Raw genomic sequence first — 25,755 nt, 5'->3', positions numbered from 1 at the left:
GATCAGAGTGTAATATGTGGCCATAAGCGTTAGTAATGCACTGATATTCTAACGGTGCTCCAGGATTTACTAATATACAGACTCTTATATGGTTTTCATGTGTAGATCAGAGTGTAATATGTGGCCATAAGCGTTAGTAATGCACTGATATTCTCATGGTGCTTCAGGATTTAGTAATATACAGACTCTTACGTGGTTTTCATGTGTAGATCAGAGTGTAATATGTGGCCATAAGCGTTAGTAATGCACTGATATTCTAATGGTGCTTCAGGATTTATTAAATAAAAATGCTTACAAAATCTTAAATATATTTTATTTGACGAAAATACAAGTTTCCAATGCTTTTTTACTTGTGTATATGAAGAAGGCTTTGAGAGAAAAAAAAGCACATTAAAGCAGCACTTAGAAAATGTTCTAATGCATTAGGGCATCTTCCTATCAAACTATGGTCTATGACTGTGTTGATCCCAAGGAAAGGGTTTAAAACATAGTTAAAGGGACAATTAAGTCAAACAAATGGAAAGGATAAAGCATGCAATTTTAAACAACTTCCCAATTTACTTTTATTATCAATTATGTTTAGTTATCTTGGTATCCTTTGTTAAAGAATAATCCTAGGTGAGCTCAGGAGCGTGCACGTGTATTTAGCAATCTGATTGCAGAGTTTGCAATGTTTATAGCAATGTTATACATAGTTACATACACTGTTGCCATAGAATGCAACAGATACTTTATAGCAGCAGTTTGCAACAATGATTATAGCATTGTGATACATTGTTGCAAACACTGGTGCCAGGTGGCTAAGGGCACATGCACACTCCCAAGCTCACCTAGGATTACTATTCAACAAAGGGTACCAAGAGAACTAAGCAACATTTTTAATAAAATTATTTGGGAACGTTGTTTAAAATTGCATAGTCTTTCTGAATCAAACGTTTATTTTCACTTTACTGTCCCTTTAATGTCAGCTCCAGAGAGACAATACACTGCCTAAGCTGAAAATAGTTGGCAATTGGCTAAGAAACACATGCCACCCAGTGATTGGCTCAGCAGATCTGTTCCGCTCCAGAGTGCATTACTGTTCTAGAACAGACGTTAAGCTAGTAATGGTTCAATTGCAGCTTTAGGTTCCCAGAATATATTCTGGTAAAGATGCAACTACATTTCTTTCAAATAGAAAACGTTGATATTCTGAATGTGGATACGCTGGACAGCTCTGCGTTCGTTTGATTAAAATGACATTTTTTATAAAGAGAACCTGATTTGTTGTTTTATAGTCAATTGTGAAAACTAATCACCCTGGTATAGACCCTTCACAACCAAGGGACACCTTGCACTCCTATCTAGAGCACACTCATTTATTGGATACTGCACTGTGCACATTTGTTTTTATTCCAAAAACTAATAGGACCATAGTAAAGGAGTAACCCACAATAGCTTATTGGAGCCTCCTAACCATAAGGAATAATTCTACTTAATTTTAATTTTTTTTTACCTCTGGTCCTTTAGATAATGCCCTCTCATTTGGTATGTGCTTTCTGCGCTACAATTAGTTTTAATACCTGGGTTATCAGAAAGAGCAGCTACCGTCTATAGAGTGAAGATTATTCTATCAATACTACTGAACTGTTTCAGCTCCAGGTTTACTGATATTTTGTATGATTAGTATTAGTGCTACCTTGTACGTGCAGTAACTGTTCCCTGATTTTTGTTTTTATCTGGTTTTACATTAACACATCTCTTCTATGTCCATTCAAAGACCTTGATCACATAAGAACTGTGTGATATAAGCTTGAAACCATTGCAGCAGAACATAATATCTAGTCCCTGCACAAGACTGATAATCTAGTTGCTGTAGAGAGATAACGGCACAATGTAAGCTGGGATAACTTTCTGCAGACAGTAGAGATGGGTAGTGATTGGTTAAAGTTATGAAGACTTAAGTGGTCTCTAGTTTGTTTTTTTTTTAAAGAAAAAAAACAGAGAACACCACACAACTGAAAACATAAATCATGTTGGCTAGCAAGGTCAGGAAGAAAACCTAATAATTTATTAAGGGGTTTGCCGGTTTATAATACTATTACTGGACTAGCTTTGGTTTTGGCCTACATTCTGAAAGTACAGATATTAGGAAGTCCTTGGTTAAAGATTGGACAGGTGGTAAAATATATACATACAAAAAATAAATAAAAAACAAAAAACACAAATTCAATAAAAAAAAAAATATATAATTTAAAAAAATACATCTCAAGGACCTCATAACAGAAGGAAGTTTTAGCTGACTGGTGGAAGACCTGAAAATAAATATCATTAAATATGAGGAAGGGGCAATGGATGGGATGTCTCAAGGAACAACTAAACTGAAAAGGGTAAAAGCATTTAGATCTTGGTTAAAGAGGTGATGGTCTTATCTCACAGGGTGAAGAAAAAAGTCTTTTAAAGAAAGATGATCAAATCTGTCTATCCAAAGAGAGTCATGTTTCATTCTTAAACTGTCCTCGCAATGACAATAGCATTATTAGTGAATGAGACAATATTGAAGAAGATGCTAAAAGTCATCTCATTGCGTGAAGAGTTCCTTATGTCTTGGAATATTCAGATTCCTGGGCGCACACTGAAAATCCAGAAAGGAGATTACTGTATAGTCCTCTCCATCATTTTACAGTGTTGTTCACAGCAAGCAACTCTCTCCCAGCTCCATCTACTGCTCTCAGGAAGTCTGTTCTTGTGTACATTCAATGACATCTCTTTAGTCTGAAGACTCAGTGTCTCTGTCTGCCACAGTCCTATCATACACTCCTGCTTCAGGCCCAGGACCCAGCATGAGGCAGGTAGAAGCTGCATCCAGTGGGGTTCCTTGCTTTTCACGCTCCTTCATCAGTTGCTCAGTCAGTTCCACACTTTCATACCGCACCAGCTGCAACCGTAGGAAACCATCATCATGCTCCTTGTACCTGGGACAAAAAGAACACCAAAGCACACTTAACGGCCACCATGTAAAACTAATGTACACTGAGATCAGGATGTTTTTGCCTTTGTTATGAGACTCAGAATTTTTGTTTTATATTTAAACCAACGTTTCCCCTTTCTATTGTAATTATGATTGTTTGGTCAAGTGTCAGTTTGCTCCTCCTCATCTCACTGCACCCATGCTATCCAAGAGCTGGTGATATTATTGTGATTAACCGTCTTTTAAACAGCTTACTATATTTATACATACTATACATGCAGAGAGGAGCGTGCATGCACACAGTAAGGTAGTTTACTATATTATATATACTGTATATGTACAGAGGGGCGGGCATGCACACAGTAAGGTAGTTTACTATATTATACATATTGTATATGTACAGAGGGGCGGGCGTGCACACAGTAAGGTAGTTTACTATATTATACATACTGTATATGTACAGAGGGGCGGGCATGCACACAGTAAGGTAGTTTACTATATTATACATACTGTATATGTACAGAGGGGCAGGCATGCACACAGTAAGGTAGTTTACTATATTATATATACTGTATATGTAGAAGGGCGTGCGTGCACACAGTAAGGTAGTTTACTATATTATATATACTGTATATGTACAGAGGGGCAGGCATGCACACAGTGAGGTAGTTTACTATATTATACATACTGTATATGTACAGAGGAGCGTGCGTGCACACAGTGAGGTAGTTTACTATATTATATATACTGTATATGTACAGAGGGGCGGGCATGCACACAGTAAGGTAGTTGTACATATACAGTATATATAATATAGTAAACTACCTTACTGTGTGCACGCCCGCCCCTCTGTACATATACAGTATATATAATATAGTAAGAGGGGCGGGCGTGCACACAGTAAGGTAGTTTACTATATTATAAACACTGTATATGTAGAGAGGGGCGGGCGTGCACACAGTGAGGTAGTTTACTATATGTATACATACTGTATATGTAGAGAGGGGCGGGCGTGCACACAGTGAGGTAGTTTACTATATTATACATACTGTATATGTACAGAGGGGCGGGCGTGCACACAGTAAGGTAGTTTACTATATTATACATACTGTATATGTACAGAGGGGCGGGCGTGCACACAGTGAGGTAGTTTACTATATTATACATACTGTATATGTAGAGAGGAGCGTGCGTGCACACAGTGAGGAGGTTTACTATATTATACATACTGTATATGTACAGAGGGGCGTGCGTGCACACAGTAAGGTAGTTTACTATATTATACATACTGTATATGTACAGAGGGGCGTGCGTGCACACAGTGAGGAGGTTTACTATATTATACATACTGTATATGTAGAGAGGAGCGTGCGTGCACACAGTGAGGAGGTTTATTATATTATACATACTGTATATGTACAGAGGGGCGGGCGTGCACACAGTGAGGTAGTTTACTATATTATATATACTGTATATGTACAGAGGGGCGGGCATGCACACAGTGAGGTAGTTTACTATATTATATATACTGTATATGTACAGAGGGGCGGGCGTGCACACAGTGAGGTAGTTTACTATATGTATACATACTGTATATGTAGAGAGGGGCGGGCGTGCACACAGTGAGGTAGTTTACTATATTATATATACTGTATATGTACAGAGGGGCGGGCGTGCACACAGTGAGGTAGTTTACTATATTATATATACTGTATATGTACAGAGGGGCGGGCGTGCACACAGTGAGGTAGTTTACTATATGTATACATACTGTATATGTAGAGAGGGGCGGGCGTGCACACAGTGAGGTAGTTTACTATATTATACATACTGTATATGTACAGAGGGGCGGGCGTGCACACAGTAAGGTAGTTTACTATATTATACATACTGTATATGTACAGAGGGGCGTGCGTGCACACAGTGAGGAGGTTTACTATATTATACATACTGTATATGTACAGAGGGGCGGGCATGCACACAGTAAGGTAGTTTACTATATTATATATACTGTATATGTACAGAGGGGCGGGCATGCACACAGTGAGGTAGTTTACTATATTATATATACTGTATATGTACAGAGGGGCGGGCGTGCACACAGTGAGGTAGTTTACTATATTATACATACTGTATATGTAGAGAGGAGCGTGCGTGCACACAGTGAGGTAGTTTACTATATTATATATACTGTATATGTACAACAAAAGAAAAGGGGGCGCCCTTGAGAGTATCTATAAATGGTAATATGTAGTATATGAGGTAGCTTATATGTTACCAATAGAAATGCACTTTTCAGTATAAATGATGATACACTGATTCAGTAGTAACTAGTATATATGTTGTGGACAGCTGTACATGTGGGGTCCAATATGTAGGGCGTACCTCCCGAACCATAAAGAAAAGATGGAGTGAACACAAATATAACATAGAAAGAAAATTTCTTAAACACAGCCTATCAAGGCATTGTGCTTACGCACATAAAGGTAGTTCCAAATCTGTTCATATTCTACCTATAGAGCAAGTACCAAGGAACAGTCATAACCCCATGCTTACTCTACGCCGGAGAGAAACATTCTGGATTCACAAACTACACACTTTAGTTCCGGAGGGTCTGAATGAGTGCGTAGATCTAGCAGCATTTGATCTGTAAAGTTATATCAAGTCCACCATAATACCCTATGAATAACCCTGTAGATTTAAGAACAAAACATCTATACCTACACGTATAGATCTATTCTTATACATTATGCCTTTCTATGGAGGAAAAATGTGACCATCACTGGGCATATCTTGCACTTATTACCATCTATCTTTATTGGTAATATATATTCTTTGATACACATTCTGATATAAGTGACACATTGGGTTAAATTATTAGGAGGGCACACACATATATATCACACGTAATGACACATATATCACACTTAAGGTAATATACATCAAACGGAATGACACTTTAAGATATCTATATATACTTATAGATATACTACATCTGAAATTTATCTAACACTTTTTGCAAGTATATCTCTTCCTACACACTAAGGAAAAATTTCTATAAAGACTAAAAATATAACTATCAGACATCACTTTTCCAAAATCTGACACTAACAAATATATAAATATATCTAACACACACATTTGACACAAGTAAACACATATAGTCACTTGAGCAGAATATTAATGAATACACATATCAATTAGATATCAAAAAACACCAAAGTAACAACTATATCTTGAAATTGAACCACTAATCCTATTGTTTATGAAATTTGACACCACTAAGATACACACATGTTTATACACATACATGACACTTAGTAAATACAAATAGGGATATCATATAAAGGAAGGGTATTAGTAAAATATACTCCTATGGAGCCGCAGTACCATCAGCCCAATAATAACGATTAGTTATAATATGACCTATATATTGTTATAACAACATCACATAGTAGTATGTATCACTGGATATTAACTACTGAAATACACACACTGTGAGTCAAAAGAGATCTAGTTTTATAAAATTTATAAAATTTATAATATTTATGATTTCCTATATGAACAATATATACATACATATTCTGATGTATAACAACATACATCATTTTGGCTAACATTTGTTCTAAATATGGTATTATGTCATTACATGTCTGTAATCATATCCCACTACGATATGTTATGATGGGAAGGACTCGGTACACATGGAATATGATATTGCTCTTTATTATTATTATATATTTTTTCCACTAATATGCCATTATTATATGGGGGTTACTGTGGACAAGAGAGCAAATATATACGTCTCAATTTGTAGTTGGTGTCTATTTCCCATGGACAATGGAAACCACCTACAAGATAATATTGGCCTATCAGTCGAAAGGCTATAGCACGCATAACGTGAGACTGAATGAGATTCTGGTTCCCTTGGCAATGAAAACTTGAGACTCCTTGGCAATGCTGACATGCGCACTAGCATAAACAATAAAAACCTCCTACAAGATAATACTAACCTATCAGCTGTAAGGCTATAACACGCATAACGTGAGATTGAATGGGATTCCGGTTCCCTTGGCAACGAAAGCTTGAGACGCCTTAGCAGTGCTGACATGCGCACTGGCGCAGCTTGGGACGTATCACGTTTTACGCACAACGTATAATTGACTAACACTATTTGTTCCCTTGGCAACATTACTCACATACACATTGACGTTGTACACATGCGCATTAGCGCAACACACACGCCATTTAGAACATCAGATGGCGTTTGAAACTACTCGAATCTAATGGATCAATAGCCCTATAAGGTTAGTCAACAACCTGCCATTTGAAATCACAGTTTATGCACAGCAGTAGATTATAAAACTATTACATACCAATAAATCAAAGGGCTTATAATGTTTAATACAAAGGTTTGAACAAAAAATAGTTACCCTCATATTAAATGTAGATTGGGGCTATTGGCAGAGAGGGATCAGACACTTAAAAACTAAATAAGAAAAAAGATAAACCATTAAACAATGGATTAAAGATGTTCTGATATAAAACAGACCCAGCCTAGACATTAAATAGAAATAGAGATAGGAATCAGATATGATTGAGTAGCATGAGACAAATCTCACTGGATATGGGGAAATATATGTATTGCTACAATATTATAATATTGATGTGTTTTATGTATTATGATTAATATTTGCACTGCAAAGTATGAGGTAGATTGTTTCACTTGACTCATAAAATGTAAACTCTGATGTACATTGTTTAAGTATACAATACTGTGTCACATTTGTTGCTAAAATATATCAGTAGCTAGGATACTGATGTCATAAACCACACCCACAACAAGTGTTACCAATTATGTTAAGTGGTTTGTTTAGGAATATATAGCAAGTGTTTGTAAACCATTTTATTATGCCTGAGGAAACAGTCTGAGACTGAGAAACGCGTTGCAATTTAATATTATTTTATTAAAGTGATTTTAACTTTTACTATAAACACTTGCTGCCTATGAACTGGTTTTTATCTGAGGATATCACTGACCTAAAGACCACTGAGAGGACTATTGCATGCTGTATGCCACGAGCTAAGTCTGTTGGGTGACTGAATTAATCCCAGCTTGTCTCTATAGCATCATTGGGGATGCTTCACCAAATACCCTGAACAACTCGAGAGGCCGGTCTGCTGGGTGACTGTTATAGATCCCAGACTGTGTCATTTGCACCAATTGAGGTGCTCCAATACATGTGAGTTCAACTATATAGTAAAATCTACATAAATTTGGAAACTACAATATTGGGCCATGTGGCGCATCTGTCTCTGTTTGATATTTTATACTGTATATGTACAGAGGGGCGGGCGTGCACACAGTGAGGTAGTTTACTATATTATATATACTGTATATGTACAGAGGGGCGGGCATGCACACAGTGAGGTAGTTTACTATATTATATATACTGTATATGTACAGAGGGGCGGGCGTGCACACAGTAAGGTAGTTTACTATATTATACATACTGTATATGTACAGAGGGGCGGGCGTGCACACAGTGAGGAGGTTTACTATATTATACATACTGTATATGTACAGAGGGGCGGGCGTGCACACAGCGAGGTAGTTTACTATATTATACATACTGTATATGTACAGAGGGGCGTGCATGCACACAGTAAGGTAGTTTGTATATATACAGTATGTATAATATAGTAAACTACCTTACTGTGTGCATGCACGCCCCTCTGTATATATATATATATACAGTATGTATAATATAGTAGAGGGGCGTGCATGCACACAGTGAGGTAGTTTACTATATTATACATACTGTATATGTACAGAGGGGCGGGCGTGCACACAGTGAGGTAGTTTACTATATTATACATACTGTATATGTACAGAGGGGCGGGCGTGCACACAGTAAGGTAGTTTACTATATTATACATACTGTATATGTACAGAGGGGCGGGCGTGCACACAGTGAGGTAGTTTACTATATGTATACATACTGTATATGTAGAGAGGAGCGTGCGTGCACACAGTGAGGTAGTTTACTATATTATACATACTGTATATGTACAGAGGGGCGGGCGTGCACACAGTGAGGTAGTTTGTACATATACAGTATGTATAATATAGTAGAGGGGCGTGCATGCACACAGTGAGGTAGTTTACTATATGTATACATACTGTATATGTAGAGAGGAGCGTGCGTGCCCACAGTGAGGTAGTTTACTATATTATAAACACTGTATATGTAGAGAGGGGCGTGCGTGCACACAGTGAGGTAGTTTACTAGAACATAAGCTTTTTTTCAGTACCTGAAGCGTGGATGTCCTGATGGCCATTTGAACTGGTGTTTTTTGCGCAGATGTACAGTCAAGTTGTTGCCACGAGTGAAGCATTTCTCACAAACGTGACATTTGTACCTGGGTTCTGAATCTCCCTGGGGAGCAAAAGAAAAAATAAAAGGGTCATCCCCAGAAAAGGAACACCTACATTATAAAATAGCACATGAGGCTATGTTACGTACGTTCAATGTTGTCTTACAGCGCTGAAAGTGTGGACCTATAGCTCCTGTCTATAGTGGGTCCCCAGATACCCACTTGTGGAAAGATGTGTCAAATAGTGGTTAGAAAGGAGCGCCAAATAGTGGCGAGGTCTGATAAGATTTAAGTGTAAATGATGGTGGTTCGTCTGAAAAAAGGTATAGCACTATGGCTCAGCTACAATTATGGTGGTTGTGCTGTATTGATGTATAGGTTTTAAGATCTAGATTTAGAATCTATAAGTGGCACAGTTGGTACATAAAAGTATTTAATACATATTAAACATTTAAAACAAAGGTGTCGTTTAAAAACAAATATACTTTTAGCAGAACGGCAAGAGATGATGTATAAAAACGTATAAACATATATAAAAAAAACACGCGTGTTTGGCTTATTAGCTGTATGTATAATGTCTCATAAAAATCGTCTCATATATAATAGTATTACCATAGATAGGGAAATAATAATGATAAACAGATAATGTCCAGTGATCCCTTCTAAAGTTAAAAAATATACAAAAAAGGTTTTTCGATGTGTATCCAAAAAGTGAACTATCCAATTTAGGTGTTATCCAAAATAGTGATATAAATAAATGGTATAAGTCCAGCAAATTCAAAAGATTATATTTAAAAAAACTTTTCAAAAAAACATTTTTGTTGAAAGTAGTTAATCCAAAAGTTCAGAAAGTTCTATCCAAAATAGTGATAAAAATAAATCCGCGAAATTCAATCCAGAATAGTGATAAAAATAAGTCCATAAAAAATGATAACTATCCAAAAGGTAAAAAAACAAAAAAATAGTATGTGCACAAACTAGTGAGAGTGATCCCTTAAGGAGTCTTTGGTGGAGGGGTTATACTTCCATGTAAAAAATTAAATATTGTAGAAGATGCATGGAAATAAACAATAAAATGATGAATAAAAGTAAAAATAAAAATAATCCTGGGAAGTCTTCAAAACCTGTAGATAAAGGATAATAACATAGTATAATACTGTATTAAAATTCAATAATCAAGGAATAAGTAGCTCACCATAACTGTCAACGCGTTTCGGCCCACAAGAGAGGCCTTTATCAAGACTCTTAGGCCTAGATTTAGAGTTCGGCGGTAGCCGTCAAAACCAGCGTTAGAGGCTCCTAACGCTGGTTTTGGCCGCCCGCTGGTATTTGGAGTCAGTGATTAAAGGGTCTAACGCTCACTTTTCAGCCGCGACTTTTCCATACCGCAGATCCCCCTACGCCATTTGCGTAGCCTATCTTTTCAATGGGATCTTTCTAACGCCGGTATTTAGAGTCGTTTCTGCAGTGAGCGTTAGAGCTCTAACGACAAGATTCCAGCCGCCTGAAAATAGCAGGAGTTAAGAGCTTTCTGGCTAACGCCGGTTTATAAAGCTCTTAACTACTGTACCCTAAAGTACACTAACACCCATAAACTACCTATGTACCCCTAAACCGAGGTCCCCCCACATCGCCGCCACTCGATTAAAATTTTTAACCCCTAATCTGCCGACCGCCACCTACGTTATACTTATGTACCCCTAATCTGCTGCCCCTAACCCCACCGACCCCTATATTATATTTATTAACCCCTAACTTGCCCCCCACAACGTCGCCGCAAGCTACTTAAAAACAGAATTTATGTTTACCTGATAAATTACTTTCTCCAACGGTGTGTCCGGTCCACGGCGTCATCCTTACTTGTGGGATATTCTCTTCCCCAACAGGAAATGGCAAAGAGCCCAGCAAAGCTGGTCACATGATCCCTCCTAGGCTCCGCCTACCCCAGTCATTCGACCGACGTTAAGGAGGAATATTTGCATAGGAGAAACCATATGATACCGTGGTGACTGTAGTTAAAGAAAATAAATTATCAGACCTGATTAAAAAACCAGGGCGGGCCGTGGACCGGACACACCGTTGGAGAAAGTAATTTATCAGGTAAACATAAATTCTGTTTTCTCCAACATAGGTGTGTCCGGTCCACGGCGTCATCCTTACTTGTGGGAACCAATACCAAAGCTTTAGGACACGGATGAAGGGAGGGAGCAAATCAGGTCACCTAGATGGAAGGCACCACGGCTTGCAAAACCTTTCTCCCAAAAATAGCCTCAGAAGAAGCAAAAGTATCAAACTTGTAAAATTTGGTAAAAGTGTGCAGTGAAGACCAAGTCGCTGCCCTACATATCTGATCAACAGAAGCCTCGTTCTTGAAGGCCCATGTGGAAGCCACAGCCCTAGTGGAATGAGCTGTGATTCTTTCGGGAGGCTGCCGTCCGGCAGTCTCGTAAGCCAATCTGATGATGCTTTTAATCCAAAAAGAGAGAGAGGTAGAAGTTGCTTTTTGACCTCTCCTTTTACCGGAACAAACAACAAACAAGGAAGATGTTTGTCTAAAATCCTTTGTAGCATCTAAATAGAATTTTAGAGCGCGAACAACATCCAAATTGTGCAACAAACGTTCCTTCTTCGAAACTGGTTTCGGACACAGAGAAGGTACGATAATCTCCTGCTTAATGTTTTTGTTAGAAACAACTTTTGGAAGAAAACCAGGTTTAGTACGTAAAACCACCTTATCTGCATGGAACACCAGATAAGGAGGAGAACACTGCAGAGCAGATAATTCTGAAACTCTTCTAGCAGAAGAAATTGCAACCAAAAACAAAACTTTCCAAGATAATAACTTAATATCAACGGAATGTAAGGGTTCAAACGGAACCCCCTGAAGAACTGAAAGAACTAAGTTGAGACTCCAAGGAGGAGTCAAAGGTTTGTAAACAGGCTTGATTCTAACCAGAGCCTGAACAAAGGCTTGAACATCTGGCACAGCTGCCAGCTTTTTGTGAAGTAACACAGACAAGGCAGAAATCTGTCCCTTCAGGGAACTTGCAGATAATCCTTTTTCCAATCCTTCTTGAAGGAAGGATAGAATCTTAGGAATCTTAACCTTGTCCCAAGGGAATCCTTTAGATTCACACCAACAGATATATTTTTTCCAAATTTTGTGATAAATCTTTCTAGTTACAGGCTTTCTGGCCTGAACAAGAGTATCGATAACAGAATCTGAGAACCCTCGCTTCGATAAGATCAAGCGTTCAATCTCCAAGCAGTCAGCTGGAGTGAGACCAGATTCGGATGTTCGAACGGACCTTGAACAAGAAGGTCTCGTCTCAAAGGTAGCTTCCATGGTGGAGCCGATGACATATTCACCAGATCTGCATACCAAGTCCTGCGTGGCCACGCAGGAGCTATCAAGATCACAGACGCCCTTTCCTGATTGATCCTGGCTACCAGCCTGGGGATGAGAGGAAACGGCGGGAATACATAAGCTAGTTTGAAGGTCCAAGGTGCTACTAGTGCATCCACTAGAGCCGCCTTGGGATCCCTGGATCTGGACCCGTAGCAAGGAACTTTGAAGTTCTGACGAGAGGCCATCAGATCCATGTCTGGAATGCCCCACAGTTGAGTGACTTGGGCAAAGATTTCCGGATGGAGTTCCCACTCCCCCGGATGCAATGTCTGACGACTCAGAAAATCCGCTTCCCAATTTTCCACTCCTGGGATGTGGATAGCAGACAGGTGGCAGGAGTGAGACTCCGCCCATAGAATGATTTTGGTCACTTCTTCCATCGCCAGGGAACTCCTTGTTCCCCCCTGATGGTTGATGTACGCAACAGTTGTCATGTTGTCTGATTGAAACCGTATGAACTTGGCCCTCGCTAGCTGAGGCCAAGCCTTGAGAGCATTGAATATCGCTCTCAGTTCCAGAATATTTATCGGTAGAAGAGATTCTTCCCGAGACCAAAGACCCTGAGTTTTCAGGGATCCCCAGACCGCGCCCCAGCCCATCAGACTGGCGTCGGTCGTGACAATGACCCACTCTGGTCTGCGGAAGGTCATCCCTTGAGACAGGTTGTCCAGGGACAGCCACCAACGGAGTGAGTCTCTGGTCCTCTGATTTACTTGTATCCTCGGAGACAAGTTTGTATAGTCCCCATTCCACTGACTGAGCATACACAGTTGTAATGGTCTTAGATGAATGCGCGCAAAAGGAACTATGTCCATTGCCGCTACCATCAAACCTATCACTTCCATGCACTGCGCTATGGAAGGAAGAGGAACGGAATGAAGTATCCGACAAGAGTCTAGAAGTTTTGTTTTTCTGGCCTCTGTCAGAAAAATCCTCATTTCTAAGGAGTCTATTATTGTCCCCAAGAAGGGAACCCTTGTTGACGGAGATAGAGAACTCTTTTCCACGTTCACTTTCCATCCGTGAGATCTGAGAAAGGCCAGGACGATGTCCGTGTGAGCCTTTGCTTGAGGAAGGGACGACGCTTGAATCAGAATGTCGTCCAAGTAAGGTACTACAGCAATGCCCCTTGGTCTTAGCACAGCTAGAAGGGACCCTAGTACCTTTGTGAAAATCCTTGGAGCAGTGGCTAATCCGAAAGGAAGCGCCACGAACTGGTAATGCTTGTCCAGGAATGCGAACCTTAGGAACCGATGATGTTCCTTGTGGATAGGAATATGTAGATACGCATCCTTTAAATCCACCGTGGTCATGAATTGACCTTCCTGGATGGAAGGAAGAATTGTTCGAATGGTTTCCATTTTGAACGATGGAACCTTGAGAAACTTGTTTAAGATCTTGAGATCTAAGATTGGTCTGAACGTTCCCTCCTTTTTTGGGAACTATGAACAGATTGGAGTAGAACCCCATCCCTTGTTCTCCTAATGGAACAGGATGAATCACTCCCATTTTTAACAGGTCTTCTACACAACGTAAGAATGCCTGTCTTTTTATGTGGTCTGAAGACAACTGAGACCTGTGGAACCTCCCCCTTGGGGGAAGCCCCTTGAATTCCAGAAGATAACCTTGGGAGACTATTTCTAGCGCCCAAGGATCCAGAACATCTCTTGCCCAAGCCCGAGCGAAGAGAGAGAGTCTGCCCCCCACCAGATCCGGTCCCGGATCGGGGGCCAACATTTCATGCTGTCTTGGTAGCAGTGGCAGGTTTCTTGGCCTGCTTTCCCTTGTTCCAGCCTTGCATTGGTCTCCAAGCTGGCTTGGCTTGAGAAGTATTACCCTCTTGCTTAGAGGACGTAGCACTTTGGGCTGGTCCGTTTCTACGAAAGGGACGAAAATTAGGTTTATTTTTGGCCTTGAAAGGCCGATCCTGAGGAAGGGCGTGGCCCTTACCCCCAGTGATATCAGAGATAATCTCTTTCAAGTCAGGGCCAAACAGCGTTTTCCCCTTGAAAGGAATGTTAAGTAGCTTGTTCTTGGAAGACGCATCAGCTGACCAAGATTTCAACCAAAGCGCTCGGCGCGCCACAATAGCAAACCCAGAATTCTTAGCCGCTAACCTAGCCAATTGCAAAGTGGCGTCTAGGGTGAAAGAATTAGCCAATTTGAGAGCATTGATTCTGTCCATAATCTCCTCATAAGGAGGAGAATCACTATCGACCGCCTTTACCAGCTCATCAAACCAGAAACACGCGGCTGTAGCGACAGGGACAATGCATGAAATTGGTTGTAGAAGGTAACCCTGCTGAACAAACATCTTTTTAAGTAAACCTTCTAATTTTTTATCCATAGGATCTTTGAAAGCACAACTATCTTCTATGGGTATAGTGGTGCGTTTGTTTAAAGTGGAAACCGCTCCCTCGACCTTGGGGACTGTCTGCCATAAGTCCTTTCTGGGGTCGACCATAGGAAACAATTTTTTAAATATGGGGGGAGGGACGAAAGGAATACCGGGCCTTTCCCATTCTTTATTTACAATGTCCGCCACCCGCTTGGGTATAGGAAAAGCTTCTGGGAGCCCCGGGACCTCTAGGAACTTGTCCATTTTACATAGTTTCTCTGGGATGACCAACTTGTCACAATCATCCAGAGTGGATAATACCTCCTTAAGCAGGATGCGGAGATGTTCCAACTTAAATTTAAACGTAATCACATCAGGTTCAGCTTGTTGAGAAATGTTCCCTGAATCAGTAATTTCTCCCTCAGACAAAACCTCCCTGGCCCCATCAGACTGGTTTAGGGGCCCTTCAGAACCATTATTATCAGCGTCGTCATGCTCTTCAGTATCTAAAACAGAGCAGTCGCGCTTACGCTGATAAGTGTGCATTTTGGCTAAAATGTTTTTGACAGAATTATCCATTACAGCCGTTAATTGTTGCATAGTAAGGAGTATTGGCGCGCTAGATGTACTAGGGGCCTCCTGAGTGGGCAAGACTCGTGTAGACGAAGGAGGGAATGATGCAGTACCATGCTTACTCCCCTCACTTGAGGAATCATCTTGGGCATCATTGTCATTGTCACATAAAATCACATTTATTTAAATGAGAAGGAACTCTGGCTTCCCCACATTCAGAACACAGTCTATCTGGTAGTTCAGACATGTTAAACAGGCATAAACTTGATAACAAAGTACAAAAAACGTTTTAAAATAAAACCGTTACTGTCACTTTAAATTTTAAACAGAACACACTTTATTACTGCAATTGCGAAAAAATATGAAGGAATTGTTCAAAATTCACCAAAATTTCACCACAGTGTCTTAAAGCCTTAAAAGTATTGCACACCAAATTTGGAAGCTTTAACCCTTAAAATAACGGAACCGGAGCCGTTTTTAACTTTAACCCCTTTACAGTCCCTGGTATCTGCTTTGCTGAGACCCAACCAAGCCCAAAGGGGAATACGATACCAAATGACGCCTTCAGAAAGTCTTTTCTATGTATCAGAGCTCCTCACACATGCGACTGCATGTCATGCCTCTCAAAAACAAGTGCGCAACACCGGCGCGAAAATGAGGCTCTGCCTATGATTTGGGAAAGCCCCTAAAGAGAAAGGTGTCTAAAAAAGTGCCTGCCGATATAATCTTATCAAAATACCCAGATTAAATGATTCCTCAAGGCTAAATATGTGTTAATAATGAATCGATTTAGCCCAGAAAAAGTCTACAGTCTTAATAAGCCCTTGTGAAGCCCTTATTTACAATCTTAATAAACATGGCGTACCGGATCCCATAGGGAAAATGACAGCTTCCAGCATTACATCGTCTTGTTAGAATGTGTCATACCTCAAGCAGCAAGAGACTGCTCACTGTTCCCCCAACTGAAGTTAATTCCTCTCAACAGTCCTGTGTGGAACAGCCATGGATTTTAGTAACGGTTGCTAAAATCATTTTCCTCATACAAACAGAAATCTTCATCTCTTTTCTGTTTCTGAGTAAATAGTACATACCAGCACTATTTTAAAATAACAAACTCTTGATTGAATAATAAAAACTACAGTTAAACACTAAAAAACTCTAAGCCATCTCCGTGGAGATGTTGCCTGTACAACGGCAAAGAGAATGACTGGGGTAGGCGGAGCCTAGGAGGGATCATGTGACCAGCTTTGCTGGGCTCTTTGCCATTTCCTGTTGGGGAAGAGAATATCCCACAAGTAAGGATGACGCCGTGGACCGGACACACCTATGTTGGAGAAATAATTAACCCCTAATCTTCCGACCGCAAATCGCCGCCACCTACGTTATCCCTATGTACCCCTAATCTGCTGCCCCTAACATCGCCGACCCCTGTTATATTTATTAACCCCTAATCTGCCCCCCACAACGTCGCCGACACCTACCTACACTTATTAACCCCTAATCTGCCGAGCGGACCTGAGCGCTACTATAATAAAGTTATTAACCCCTAATCCGCCTCACTAACCCTATCATAAATAGTATTAACCCCTAATCTGCCCTCCCTAACATCGCCGACACCTACCTTCAATTATTAACCCCTAATCTGCCGACCGGAGCTCACCGCTATTCTAATAAATGTATTAACCCCTAAAGCTAAGTCTAACCCTAACACTAACACCCCCCTAAGTTAAATATAATTTTTATCTAACAAAATAAATTAACTCTTATTAAATAAATGATTCCTATTTAAAGCTAAATACTTACCTGTAAAATAAATCCTAATATAGCTACAATATAAATTACATTTATATTATAGCTATTTTAGGATTAATATTTATTTTACAGGCAACTTTGTAATTATTTTAACCAGGTACAATAGCTATTAAATAGTTAAGAACTATTTAATAGTTACCTAGTTAAAATAATTACAAATTTACCTGTAAAATAAATCCTAACCTAAGATATAATTAAACCTAACACTACCCTATCAATAAAATAATTAAATAAACTACCTACAATTACCTACAATTAACCTAACACTACACTATCAATAAATTAATTAAACACAATTGCTACAAATAAATACAATTAAATAAACTATCTAAAGTACAAAAAATAAAAAAGAACTAAGTTACAGAAAATAAAAAAATATTTACAAACATAAGAAAAATATTACAACAATTTTAAACTAATTACACCTACTCTAAGCCCCCTAATAAAATAACAAAGCCCCCCAAAATAAAAAAATGCCCTACCCTATTCTAAAATACAAAAGTTACAAGCTCTTTTACCTTACCAGCCCTGAACAGGGCCCTTTGCGGGGCATGCCCCAAGAATTTCAGCTCTTTTGCCTGTAAAAAAAAAAACATACAATACCCCCCCCCCAACATTACAACCCACCACCCACATACCCCTAATCTAACCCAAACCCCCTTAAATAAACCTAACACTAATCCCCTGAAGATCTTCCTACCTTGTCTTCACCATCCAGGTATCACCGATCCGTCCTGGCTCCAAGATCTTCATCCAACCCAAGCGGGGGTTGGCGATCCATAATCCGGTGCTCCAAAGTCTTCCTCCTATCCGGCAAGAAGAGGACATCCGGACCGGCAAACATCTTCTCCAAGCGGCATCTTCTATGTTCTTCCATCCGATGACGACCGGCTCCATCTTGAAGACCTCCAGCGCGGATCCATCCTCTTCTTCCGACGACTAGACGACGAATGACGGTTCCTTTAAGGGACGTCATCCAAGATGGCGTCCCTCGAATTCCGATTGGCTGATAGGATTCTATCAGCCAATCGGAATTAAGGTAGGAATTTTCTGATTGGCTGATGGAATCAGCCAATCAGAATCAAGTTCAATCCGATTGGCTGATCCAATCAGCCAATCAGATTGAGCTCGCATTCTATTGGCTGTTCCGATCAGCCAATAGAATGCGAGCTCAATCTCAATCAATCTCAATAATTACGTCCCTTAAAGGAACCGTCATTCGTCGTCTAGTCGTCGGAAGAAGAGGATGGATCCGCGCTGGAGGTCTTCAAGATGGAGCCGGTCGTCATCGGATGGAAGAACATAGAAGATGCCGCTTGGAGAAGATGTTTGCCGGTCCGGATGTCCTCTTCTTGCCGGATAGGAGGAAGACTTTGGAGCACCGGATTATGGATCGCCAACCCCCGCTTGGGTTGGATGAAGATCTTGGAGCCAGGACGGATCGGTGATACCTGGATGGTGAAGACAAGGTAGGAAGATCTTCAGGGGATTAGTGTTAGGTTTATTTAAGGGGGTTTGGGTTAGATTAGGGGTATGTGGGTGGTGGGTTGTAATGTTGGGGGGGGGGGTATTGTATGTTTTTTTTTACAGGCAAAAGAGCTGAAATTCTTGGGGCATGCCCCGCAAAGGGCCCTGTTCAGGGCTGGTAAGGTAAAAGAGCTTGTAACTTTTGTATTTTAGAATAGGGTAGGGCATTTTTTTATTTTGGGGGGCTTTGTTATTTTATTAGGGGGCTTAGAGTAGGTGTAATTAGTTTAAAATTGTTGTAATATTTTTCTTATGTTTGTAAATATTTTTTTATTTTCTGTAACTTAGTTCTTTTTTATTTTTTGTACTTTAGATAGTTTATTTAATTGTATTTGTAGCAATTGTGTTTAATTAATTTATTGATAGTGTAGTGTTAGGTTAATTGTAGGTAATTGTAGGTAGTTTATTTAATTATTTTATTGATAGGGTAGTGTTAGGTTTAATTATATCTTAGGTTAGGATTTATTTTACAGGTAAATTTGTAATTATTTTAACTAGGTAACTATTAAATAGTTCTTAACTATTTAATAGCTATTGTACCTGGTTAAAATAATTACAAAGTTGCCTGTAAAATAAATATTAATCCTAAAATAGCTATAATATAAATGTAATTTATATTGTAGCTATATTAGGATTTATTTTACAGGTAAGTATTTAGCTTTAAATAGGAATCATTTATTTAATAAGAGTTAATTTATTTCGTTAGATAAAAATTATATTTAAGTTAGGGGGGTGTTAGTGTTAGGGTTAGACTTAGCTTTAGGGGTTAATACATTTATTAGAATAGCGGTGAGCTCCGGTCGGCAGATTAGGGGTTAATAATTGAAGGTAGGTGTCGGCGATGTTAGGGAGGGCAGATTAGGGGTTAATACTATTTATGATAGGGTTAGTGAGGCGGATTAGGGGTTAATACATTTATTATAGTAGCGCTCAGGTCCGCTCGGCAGATTAGGGGTTAATAAGTGTAGGTAGGTGTCGGCGACGTTGTGGGGGGCAGATTAGGGGTTAATAAATATAACATAGGGGTCGGCGATGTTAGGGCAGCAGATTAGGGGTACATAGGGATAACGTAGGTGGCGGCGGTTTACGGAGCGGCAGATTAGGGGTTAAAAGTGTAATGCAGGTGTCAGCGATAGCGGGGGCGGCAGATTAGGGGTTAATAAGTGTAAGGTTAGGGGTGTTTAGACTCGGGGTACATGTTAGGGTGTTAGGTGCAGACTTAGGAAGTGTTTCCCCATAGGAAACAATGGGGCTGCGTTAGGAGCTGAACGCTGCTTTTTTGCAGGTGTTAGGTTTTTTTTCAGCTCAAACAGCCCCATTGTTTCCTATGGGAGAATCGTGCATGAGCACGTTTTTGAGGCCGGCCGCGTCCGTAAGCAACTCTGGTATCGAGAGTTGCATTTGCGGTAAATATGCTCTACGCTCCTTTTTTGGAGCCTAACGCAGCATTTGTTTGAACTCTCGATACCAGAGTTAAATTTATGGTGCGGCCAGAAAAAAGCCCGCGGAGCGTTAACAGCCCTTTTACCGCCGAACTCTAAATCTAGGCCTTAGTCTTGATAAAGGCCTCTCTTGTGGGCCGAAACGCGTTGACAGAGTTATGGTGAGCTACTTATTCCTTGATTATTGAATTTTAATACAGTATTATACTATGTTATTATCCTTTATCTACAGGTTTTGAAGACTTCCCAGGATTATTTTTATTTTTACTTTTATTCATCATTTTATTGTTTATTTCCATGCATCTTCTACAATATTTAATTTTTTACATGGAAGTATAACCCCTCCACCAAAGACTCCTTAAGGGATCACTCTCACTAGTTTGTGCACATACTAATTTTTTGGTTTTTTACCTTTTGGATAGTTATTTTTTATGGACTTATTTTTATCACTATTCTGGATTGAATTTCACAGATTTATTTTTATCACTATTTTGGATAGAACTTTCTGAACTTTTGGATTAACTACTTTCAACAAAAATGTTTTTTTGAAAAGTTTTTTTAAATATAATCTTTTGAATTTGCTGGACTTATACCATTTATTTATATCACGATTTTGGATAACACCTAAATTGGATAGTTCACTTTTTGGATACACATGGAAAAACCTTTTTTGTATATTTTTTAACTTTAGAAGGGATCACTGGACATTATCTGTTTATCATTATTATTTCCCTATCTATGCTAATACTATTATATATGAGACAATTTTTATGAGACATTATACATACAGCTAATAAGCCAAACACGCGTGTTTTTTTATATATGTTTATACGTTTTTATACATCATCTCTTGCCGTTCTGCTAAAAGTATATTTGTTTTTAAACGACACCTTTGTTTTAAATGTTTAATATGTATTAAATACTTTTATGTACCAACTGTGCCACTTATAGATTCTAAATCTAGATCTTAAAACCTATACATCAATACAGCACAACCACCATAATTGTAGCTGAGCCATAGTGCTATACCTTTTTTCAGACGAACCACCATCATTTACACTTAAATCTTATCAGACCTCGCCACTATTTGGCGCTCCTTTCTAACCGCTATGTTACGTACGGATGGATAAAAAAAAAAAAAAACAAAAAAAAAAAAAAAAAAACAAACAACAACAACATGCTGCACGATATGACACCAAACCCCTACACGCCGACATTTTACAACCTTTACATTCTAATGGTTTGAAGTATACACTGTGATGGCGACATACGCTGCACGGTATAAAAGTGAGCATCTATACAAGCACAAACATTCTGTGTTTAATATTGGCGGCTAGAGATGCAGCTAGATGCTGGAGATTATTATGATTGGGTAAGTACGTATATGCGGATAATGAAAACACTGCATACTATAATGCTGCTGGTTATCTATACACAGATTATGAACTTGTAGGAATGGATAATGATCCAGAGTTTCTATACACTAATAAAGCACACTACACTATATAAGGACGATGTGTATTTACACACTGAGAAGGAACATTTACAAGGGTAAGATGCTAAACATCTAGACAATAAGAAGGAACACAATGTGCTTGCTCCTCTGATATTCTCACCTCGTGCACCTTCCTATAATGGGCTTTGACCGAGCACAAAGAGCGGGCACTGAAGCTGCAGTCTTCATAGTTACAGCAATACGCTGGTATCTTACTGTGAGTGTCCATGTGCTTCCTCAGATCAATTAAATTCTTACAGCTGTAAAGACAAATGCTGCTAATATGAGGTGGGACAACAGGGTGGAAGAGGAGTAAAACAGGATCTTTTTACTTAGGTTAAATCCCTTTTTCATCAAAGTAAAGAAGCACATGAAAATTGACAATTCGGTAAATTTTTTGCCACTACTTGAAGTGGGGGGGGGAATCAAACAGACCTTTTAAATAGACCCCTCTTCTTGCTTCATGTTCTGTCACTCAGAAGAAAGGGATTAAATGGAACATACAAAAATCTAGTTTCTTTCCTAAGATATGGAGAGTCCACAATATCATTCCAATTACTAGTGGGAATATCACTCCCCTACCCATAATCCCCAGTCATTATCTTTGCCTCTGTCAATGGAGGAGGTGAAGTTTGGTGTCTGAAGAAATTAATTCCTTTTTTGGGTACTTTTTCCTGCAAGCAAGGATTTGGGTTTAGCTGAGTCCACGTCAATCTCTTCATTAGAGTAGTGGTGGCTTTTAAGCAGTTAGGAAGTTGTGAGGTAGTCCTTGCTTTGTTTCCTAACACATTGCTGCCCATGGTACAGAAAGCCAGAGTTGGCTACTCTGTTCTTTCTTTTCTACAGGTCTCTGTAAGGAGTATGTGTCCTTTCACGCCTTGTGAGCCGTCTTCCTGCCGGACAGCTAGACTGCAGGTAAGTGCTTTGATCTTCTAGGTCTTGGAGACTTGCTCTTCAGAAGAACGTCATATGCAGTAGATGGGGACATTTTTAAAATCCTTTATAGAGGATTTTCTTTGGCAGTGGGTAGGCACATTATGTATGTTGAGACTAGGGGTTAATCTTCCCATTATTGGGACTATTTCCTCTTTGGGCTAATTTTGTTGAAATACTTTATTAGTGTGTGGCTTATGTTTTATACAGGGATTTAGGCATAAACTATAAAATTTGGCAGTTGTTTTTCTTTGCTTCCTTAGCTAGAACAGGCTGACTGCTTGAGCATTTGTGTAAATTAAGCTCCGGTGTTGTAGGCAGAGGGAAACGCGTGCTTTTACTTGCTGCATAGTTCCCTCTCTGAAAGTCATGCAACTTCTCTCTGCTGTCAGATATTCTCGGAGTGGAGCTGCGTCATTGAATTTTAGTCTCTTCAGTAAGAATCTACGAGTCGATCTACTATATGATAGTTTTAGAGACTTCTGGCAGACAAATTGTGCATAAGTGTTACGGTAAGGCACCTCAGCCTGTCTGAGGTGTAGGGGGCCCGATTGATTTATTATTTTAACCCCTTAATGACCACAGCACTTTTCCATTTTCTGTCCGTTTGGGACCAAGGCTATTTTTACGGTGTTTGTGTTTAGCTGTAATTTTCCTCTTACTCATTTACTGTACCCCACACATATTATATACTGTTTTTCTCGGCGTTAAATGGACTTTCTAGAGATACCATTATTTTCATCATATCTTATATTTTACTCTAAAAAAAATGTTATAAAATATGAGGAAAAAAATGGCACACACTTTCTAACTTTGACCCCCAAAATCTGTTACACATCTACAACCACCAAAAAACACCCATGCTAAATAGTTTCTAAATGTTGTCCTGAGTTCAGAAATACCCAATATACATGTTCTTTGCTTTTTTGCAAGTTATAGGGCCATAAATTCAAGTAGCACTTTGCTATTTCCAAACCATTTTTTTTTTCAAAATTAGCGCTAGTTACATTAGAACACTAATATCTTTCAGGAATCCCTGAATATCCATTGACATGTATATATTTAGTAGACATCCCAAAGTATTGATCTAGGCCAATTTTGGTATATTTCATGCCACCATTTCACCGCCAAATGCGATCAAGTACAAAAAAATAGTTCACTTTTTCACAAACTTTCGGTTTCTCACTGAAATTATTTACAAACAGCTTGTGCAATTATGGCATAAATGGTTGTAAATTTTTCTCTGGGATCCCCTTTGTTCAGAAATAGCAGACATATATGGCTTTGGCGTTGCTTTTTGGTAATTAGGACGCTAAATGCCACTGTGCACCACACGTGTATTATGCCCAGCAGTGAAGGGGTTAATTAGGGAGCATGTAGGGAGCTTTTTGGGGTAATTTTAGCTTTAGTGTAGTAGACAACCCCAAGTATTGATCTAGGCCCATTTTGGTATATTTCATGCCACCATTTCACCGCCAAATGCGATCAAATAAAAAAAAAAAAAAAAAAAAAAATTAAAATTTTTCACAATTTTAGGTTTCTCACTGAAATAATTTACAAACAGCTTTTGCAATTATGGCACAAATGGTTGTAAATGCTTCTCTGGGATCCCCTTTGTTCAGAAATAGACATATATGGCTTTGGCGTTGCTTTTTGGTACTTAGAAGGCCGCTAAATGCCGCTGCGCATCACACGTGTATTATGGCTAGCAGTGAAGGGGTTAATTAGGGAGCTTTTAGGGAGCTTGCAGGGTTAATTTTAGCTTTAGTATAGAGCTCAGCCTCCCACCTGGAACATCAGACCCCCTGATCCCTCCCAAACAGCTCTCTTCCCTCCCCCACCCCACAATTGTCCCTGCCATCTTAAGTATTGGCAGCAACTCTGCCAGTACTAAAATAAAAGGTATATTTAGGCTTTTTTTTTTTTAAAGCATATTTACATATGCTGATGTGTAGGACCCCCCTTAGCCCCCAACCTGACTGATCCCCCACCAAACAGTTCTCTAACCCTCCCCCTCTGCCTTAATGGGCGCCATCTTGGGTACTGGCAGCTGTCTGCCAGGACCCAGTTTAGAATAAAATTGCTGTTTTTTTAAAATTTTCCCATTTTCTGTAGTGTAGCTCCCCCCCACCCCCTCCTAGATACCTTCGATTTTTTTTTTATAAACATTAAAATACCCCTTTCTCCCACTTATAAAACCAAAACTTTTCTGTAGTGTAGCGGTTCCCACCCGCTCCCGCCACCCACATCGGTCCCGCCCCCTCTACATTACCCGGCCCATCGATGGCCGCCCACCCACCAACGATACCGGCCATCGATGTCCGGTGCAGAGAATGCCACAGAGTGGCTCTCTCTGCATCGGATGGCCAAGGGGTGTTATTGCAGGATGCCTCGATATTGAGGCATCCTGCAATAACCGGAAAGCGGCTGGAAGCGAGCAGGATCGCTTCCAGCCGCTTTAAACCCCTAATGTCGTACAGGGTACGTCACTGGTATTTTAAGACTAGGTTGTGTTCGCGACGTACCCTGTACGACATGCGTCGTTAAGGGGTTAAATAATTTTTTTAACGTTAAGCAGCTGTGGTATTAAAAATTCTTAAAGTGACAGTGTATTTAAAAAAAAAATAAGGTGTTACCCAAAAAACACCTACCAAATATGAAAAATAAAACCCAACAAATTAGAGGAGCGCTAAATGAAAGCAGCTAAAGCTGCTTTCATTTAGCGCTCTGATAGATGCTCTGGCGGTTCCTTGGGATTTCGGAATAGCATATCCGTTTCCTTAGTTTCCGCTCCTTCCACGAGTCATTGCTAGTATCAAACAGGAGAAAGCGTTGGCAATTCTTATAGCCCCTGCATGGCCTCGCAAGATCTGGTATGCAGACCTAATGAAGATGTCA

At 39.6% G+C, this 25,755-nt stretch overlaps 1 protein-coding gene across 1 annotated transcript in view; it reads right to left on the bottom strand.

Annotated features, from left to right (window-relative positions):
- Positions 1-296: 296 nt before the first annotated feature.
- Positions 297-25,755, bottom strand: part of HINFP (histone H4 transcription factor) — a 43,320-nt gene continuing 17,861 nt past the window's right edge. The window contains exons 8-10 of the mRNA XM_053691358.1: positions 22,046-22,184; positions 9,266-9,390; positions 297-2,954 (exon numbers count right to left, since the gene is read on the bottom strand). Of these exons, the coding sequence (XP_053547333.1) occupies positions 2,750-2,954; positions 9,266-9,390; positions 22,046-22,184 (469 nt within the window). The 3' untranslated portion in view covers positions 297-2,749. The remainder of the gene's footprint in view (positions 2,955-9,265; positions 9,391-22,045; positions 22,185-25,755) is intronic.

Source organism: Bombina bombina, chromosome 8 (genome assembly GCF_027579735.1).
Source record: "Bombina bombina isolate aBomBom1 chromosome 8, aBomBom1.pri, whole genome shotgun sequence".
NCBI lineage: Eukaryota > Metazoa > Chordata > Amphibia > Anura > Bombinatoridae > Bombina > Bombina bombina.
This window is presented reverse-complemented; position numbering and strand designations above follow the sequence as displayed.